Source organism: Metopolophium dirhodum, chromosome 3 (genome assembly GCF_019925205.1).
Source record: "Metopolophium dirhodum isolate CAU chromosome 3, ASM1992520v1, whole genome shotgun sequence".
NCBI classification, from domain to species: domain Eukaryota; kingdom Metazoa; phylum Arthropoda; class Insecta; order Hemiptera; family Aphididae; genus Metopolophium; species Metopolophium dirhodum.
In genome coordinates this window covers 10,954,499-10,960,772 of record NC_083562.1, presented here as the reverse complement: position 1 = coordinate 10,960,772, position 6,274 = coordinate 10,954,499, and the positions used below count along the sequence as shown (strand labels likewise).

General features: G+C 26.5%; 1 protein-coding gene across 1 annotated transcript; it reads right to left on the bottom strand.

Moving 5' to 3' along the window:
- Nucleotides 1-292: 292 nt before the first annotated feature.
- On the bottom strand, nucleotides 293-5,661 carry LOC132940940 (maltase A3-like). Its single transcript, XM_061008748.1, has 11 exons — nucleotides 5,504-5,661; nucleotides 4,139-4,341; nucleotides 3,860-4,039; nucleotides 3,615-3,787; nucleotides 2,955-3,080; nucleotides 2,654-2,892; nucleotides 2,232-2,436; nucleotides 1,803-2,049; nucleotides 964-1,159; nucleotides 747-890; nucleotides 293-579 (listed from the first exon to the last, which is right to left on the bottom strand). Exons 2-11 carry the CDS (start codon nucleotides 4,335-4,337, stop codon nucleotides 381-383), a joined length of 1,908 nt encoding a protein of 635 aa, XP_060864731.1. The 5' UTR covers nucleotides 4,338-4,341; nucleotides 5,504-5,661; the 3' UTR covers nucleotides 293-380.
- Between the last annotated feature and the right edge of the window lie 613 nt (nucleotides 5,662-6,274).

The following is a 6,274-nucleotide window of genomic DNA, read 5'->3' as shown; positions in this document are numbered from 1 at the left end:
AATTGTTGTCAAATTGTCCATAGACTAAAGTATATATGTGTAATTATTATATTGTATGAATAAATAAAATACAGGTTTACGGTAAAATACATATTACCCGACGGCTAATATAACAGCGTACCCACCTGAGACGAGTAAGACCTAACCTATTATTTCACTGAATACGAGTCTGTAGGACGTGTAGGTATATTGAATTGATAACACATAGATAAATTATTTAACTCAATGATACTAGCACACTAGAATTTTTGAATTTTTGAAATTTTGAAATATAATCAAATTAAAACAAATATAAACGTTAGTCAGTAGATAACATTTATTTTTACAAATATAATTGAAAAAAAAAAGAATTTTGTTGTTTAAGTTATTAGTGAATTCGACTAATTACGTAATCCAACATAATATCCTGTCAGTAGTATGACACACAGAAGACTTATGTATGAAGAGTTGTATTGCCTGTAACTGAAAGCATTATTCTTGAACTCATTGACATTTATTAAATTATCGGTCAACACGACGACCGATTGTGGTCGAAGGTGCAACGGTTTGTCAACTATGGAAATCGTGGACACGGTATCGCTGAAATAAATCAAATAAGATCCAATATTACATAATATTTTATCATTACAAAATGCGCGTTTTGACTGCAATGTTAAAACAATATTATTTTGAATGAAATGTATTGATAAATATTACAGATTAGGTAGTATATCGTATAAGCTTTAATAACACATTAAAACGAATACCTTCGGCTATATGCTGAATTTTCGCTGCCCAAATAGACGTGCAGTTTTTTTTTTAGGTTCCTTATAACTGTAGATAAGATGACCGTCTCGGTTTCACTTCCAAAGTTCATTACTACCAGATACGTTTCGTGTCCGGGTAACGATCTAAAGAACCAATATAGTTTGAGAATAGTTGAAATTATACCGATGGGATTATTTTATTTGACACGAAAATAACCTTTTGATTATGTATACCGAATCAGGTATATTGTACGATTCAAGATCGCCATATTTCAAAGTATCAGTTCTTCGAAGTTGAGACATTTTTTTGTAAAAATTGTAATTGCTGGTAGGTATTTTTTTCTGTTCTTCGACGTTTATTTTGTAATAATTTGGATTTATAGGTAACCACGACTTTTTTGCTTCAGTAAATCCTTAAAGACATCCAACAAATTAAGTGTTATTATCAAATTAATTCACAAGTCTTATAAACTAAAATCAAACATTTTTGAATTATTAACAAATTATTGAATGAATTTTTAGAAAAAGTGTATTTATTATTTTCGTTTTTAGTTTTAGACGTGATTGTATCTACTTCCATTTAATATTACAAAACCATTATTATAACTTTTACCACAAATTAATCAACCATAATTCAAATGTCAGAGTTTATAATGTTTTATAAATACTATAGAACAACACTCAATTCCGATAATATTTTTGTAATATCTATTGGTTTAATTATAGTTAATTACTATCGGAAATTTTCAATTTTGTATAACTGTTTGTAGTTGTTTGATTTTTTTTTTTTTTTTAATAAATAATGTAATAATTAGTCGAAATGTCTGTTAATTGAAAAGACGTATTGATTAAATGTTTTTCGTAACGTAATGAATTACAATACACATTATATTATGTAAATCGATATTAGCTATTATTATTTCCCATCCTACACGTACTATATAGGATTATAGGAATCATAATACGAGGTTTTCTGTGTTTGATGATTTATTTTTGATATATTAGATCTAATGAACTTTCGCACAATGCAAGTCATTATGACTATTATTTACGCACCTGCATTGGATCTACCATTCCATTGCATAGGACTCCTAGCAAAATCTCTGCTTTCTATATTCCTCTGACCGCCCGAATCATATGAATCTTGAATTTGGTCAGGTCTCACATATACATTTTCCATGCCTATTTCACTCCCGTAATACGTCACATCAATACCGGGAAGTGACATTTTTAGTGCGGTAAATACTTGAACCATTTCCGAGCCGTATTTCGATGAAATCCTATCGGTGTCTAGGGTTTCCATCTAAAAAAATAAATCAATCGAATAATCGTTTAACCCGGTTTTTAATGATTTTTACTGTTCACATTTAATACAAATACTAACGAAAATAATTGAATCCTTAATATTTAATCTAAGTCTTTTAGCGGCCTATTCCGTATTAGATTTTTTTAAATCAATAAAATATAAATATAAAAAGTTCTTACCACCCAGTTTGGTGTGTTGTTCGCCGGTATCACTTCAAACCAGAATTTAATTGCTCTATCCACTGAATATACTAAATCTTTTTTGCGTACTTGAATCAGTAAATGATAATTAAATGGGATTTGGGCGCCAAGATTATTTTCATCTCCGAAATAATATCTCAACGAAAATACACAGACATGGTGATGTGCTTCTGCAGCTAAAAGCCTGTACATAGTGTACAAGTATAAAAAAAAAAGCGTAACAAAAAATAAATACTAACTCGTTGGATTATTTTTATACACCTAAAATTTAAACAATCGTATCTACTTATGATAACATTGATACATAAATTTGTTTTATTATTTACTAAGGGTTTTTATACGAATAATTGTAGCATTAAATTATTAATATAATATTATATATAACTCATGTAATAATTTACCTAGGAAATGTATTCTTCCTTTTCGAATAATCGTCCATGAATTTTCTCCATTCAATAACCGTATCTATAACTCCAGGTTGATCGTGTGTGTATATGTGATCCAAAGAATAATAAATAGGCCAATCTTCTCGGCCAACCGATTTTGGTTCATCTCGAAAATCTTTGTCCTCGTATAATCTACCGACAGCGTTAAATCGGAAACCAGCTACGCCTTTGTCCATCCAAAATTCCATAATATTCTTTAAATTGATACAAAAAATAAGATAACCTATAGATTAAAATAATTAAATTAAACACTTACCAATATTTCTTTATGAACTTCCGGACTCCTAAAGTTTAAATCCGGCTGTTTATCACTAAATTGATGCAAATAGAATTGTTTTCGTTCAGTATTCCATGTCCACGCGGAGCCTCCATATTTGCTTAGCTATTATTATTATATCATATAGGTTAAGACTTAGAATTAAAGGTAAGCTGATTTTTTTACAAGTATTATGGCTTATAATTACCAACCAATAAATCATTGCGTGCAATTTTTTTTAAATTGATTTTAATCACAAATAAGTAATAACCATTATTAAGAAAACTATTAACTTTTTTTTTCAATTTAAGACACGTGCATCGCAGTTTGTTATATTACCCTTATTTGTTAGAAAAATTACTATCTACTATACTTTGATTTTAAAATGAAATTATAGGAAGTCTTATACTTATTATTAATTTCATCAAACTTGAAGCAAAATATTTTTAAAACTGTCTATAAACATATTAGGTAAATTTAATATTATTTTTAATTGGAAGCATTCATGATTATAATTTATTGAATGTCTTGTGAAATGTATATGACCACTACTCCACTCGTTATGTGTATGAAAATTAATTATTTGTAATTAGTTTTGGTTTATATACCATCCATTGTATCCAATTAAATGGCCAATATAATAAATACATCTTTATTTACCCAATTATTTGGAGGTTTTGGTGTGATTGTTAAATTACTGAGTTGGTCTTGATTTGAGGCATCACGCCATACATAATATTCATCGTATTTGTCTTCTTTTTTAATCGACTTTAAAAACCATTCACACTGATTACTCGAATGATTTGGTACTAAATCTATTATAAGTTTTAAACCTAAAAATAAAAATAGTTATTTCCATTACAATATTAAGTTTCTATTTAGTATTTTTATATTAAAATAGGTACCTCGCTTGTTCATTTCCGATATTAATTCTTCGAAATCTGTCATACTACCAAATATAGGATCAATCATCGTGTAGTTTTCTACATCATACCCCATGTCATACATGGGTGATTTAAATATCGGATTTATCCATACAATTTCTATACCAAGATCGACAAAGTGATCCAGTTCTTCAGTAATTCCTTAGTAACGCATTTAATATTATGATAATGTTATATCATTTTTATATTTTATAATGTTCAATAGTACCTATATTATTAACAATAAATTAAAGTGTATACCTTTTAAATCACCAATTCCATCATTGTCGCTGTCTTTGAATGATCTTGGAAATACTTGATATATTATTGTGTTTGACCACCAATCGCCTTTCGACTCTATGACTGGAAAAAGTATTTCTTCTTCTGCATAGGTGACGGACGTTAATGCCACGGAGAATATTAACCAGCAACAATATAATTTTGTCATTTTGTGTAACATTGATCTAAAACAATAAACACCTTACGATAATTTTTCAGCTCCACAATTCATACAGATGCATAAAAAATAATATATTTTTTGGAATATTACAGTTATAGGAAATGGTTCTTAAAATTGCTATTATTAAGAGTTGTCTGAGACCAGAAAACTATTTTATTTTTGGATAAATAATCATATTATATTATCAATAATTTATGTAAAGTGTGTTTGAATCTGGATTGGGTAACACCTTCAATAATGTATCACGACTTGTAACAAAATTAACACTATTACATACTTACTATATATTTTTGCATGAATATTGCAATTATTTTTTATTAATAAATAAATGTGTGTAAAATATTTAAAATCGAATTACTTATAGTTATGAGTATAAGATATTATAAATTACAGCATACTTCTTATTACAACAGTTTTAAAATTAAATTAAAATAAAACTTGGATAGTAATATATCAACATTTTAAAATTGTAAATTAAATTTTACAATTTCTCATTTATAAACAAAAACAATTATAAAATATTAAATTGTATTTTCTTAAAAGTTTCAAGTTTCTGTGATCATAAATTATCTAACTAGAACAGGTACACAGAAATTAATACACCCACAATGACTTGTGTTTTATACATTTAATTATTTTTTGCTTTCTTATGTCTTAACTGACATACAGATAATATTTTTAGTTAATGATTAACATAACAGTTAATCAAATGAAAATTATTAAACATATTGTTAAATAAATTATAAGGAAAAAACTAAAAATATATAATATGCTTCTATTGCTTCTTTAATATTTACAATTTATTTTTTTTATATAAAAGTTCAATGAAACTAGGTATATAAATCAATTTTGACAAGAAATATTGTATAGTTCATAAATTAGATTCCATAACTACCGCAATAAATTCTTGTTTCGGGCACTGAAATGGGAAACAGTGAAACACCAATCGTGAATAGACATAGAACTTAAAAAATATGATTAATAATTATGTACGCCTACTCATAGTTAATACTTGTTACTTTACCGATTTTTTAAAAACTTATTACTTTATCTTTGTATCTTATTAGTATAATATTATACTGTTATATTATTGAAGAAAGCTTTTGTTTGTTTTCGATTATCCGATGTGGAATAAAATTGGAATTTGGTATTAATTGAATACTTACAAAGAATAGAATATGTCCTAAAAATTATCAAAAAGTGCTAGTCGATAATTATTTTAATTTCGGTCAAAGACCAGAGTAAATTAATAAAACAACTTAATATAATGTATTAATATGTTCAAGAAATTAAATTATACCTAAAATAAAATGAAAAATAACACTTGTATTACAAATATTCATTATTTATATGAAAATGAAATTAGTGATAAGACGAGTATGAAATTTTAAAATGTAATTCCTAAAATCAATAACCGATATGAAGTAGCTACTATCATAATTATTATTAAATATCTATAACGAATATGTGTTATGTTGTATTTATTTAATCATGTTAGTATACAAATAGGCATACAATAATTGTATAAGTGAACCAAATAATTGATAAAATTGTATTGTCTATATTATCTATGTATAGTACCTACCTTTCAGTCAGGCAACTCGTCGAGAGAGAAGAGGGTTTTCAACCTATATAGCCATTATAATAATAGCGATAATAGTGTAACTTATATTATAGGCATCTATAGTTAAAACTATACTCTACAACAATCCATGTAGGTACATTACATTGCATATAAATATATAATTGTGATGTTAGTAATGCAGTAAATCATAACATTATTATATTTATTTGCAAAGTTTTACGAAAATATGTATATATATTATATGTTGTAATTACTAGACATATTACCACATAATTTAGTTTGTAATTTATATTGTAATTTTCAAGTGATTTTACGTTAAATTTCGTATGTTTAGTAAATTATTGATTATTTT

Coding starts and splice junctions, on each gene's coding strand:
- LOC132940940 (XM_061008748.1), bottom strand. CDS start 4,337: ATGTTACACAAAATGACAAAATTATATTGTTGCTGGTTAATATTCTCC. Junction 1,160..1,802: donor GAATGGTAGATCCAATGCAG/GTGCGTAAATAA, acceptor GATGTCTTTAAG/GATTTACTGAAGCAAAAAAG. Junction 580..746: donor AATTCAGCATATAGCCGAAG/GTATTCGTTTTA, acceptor GATTTATTTCAG/CGATACCGTGTCCACGATTT.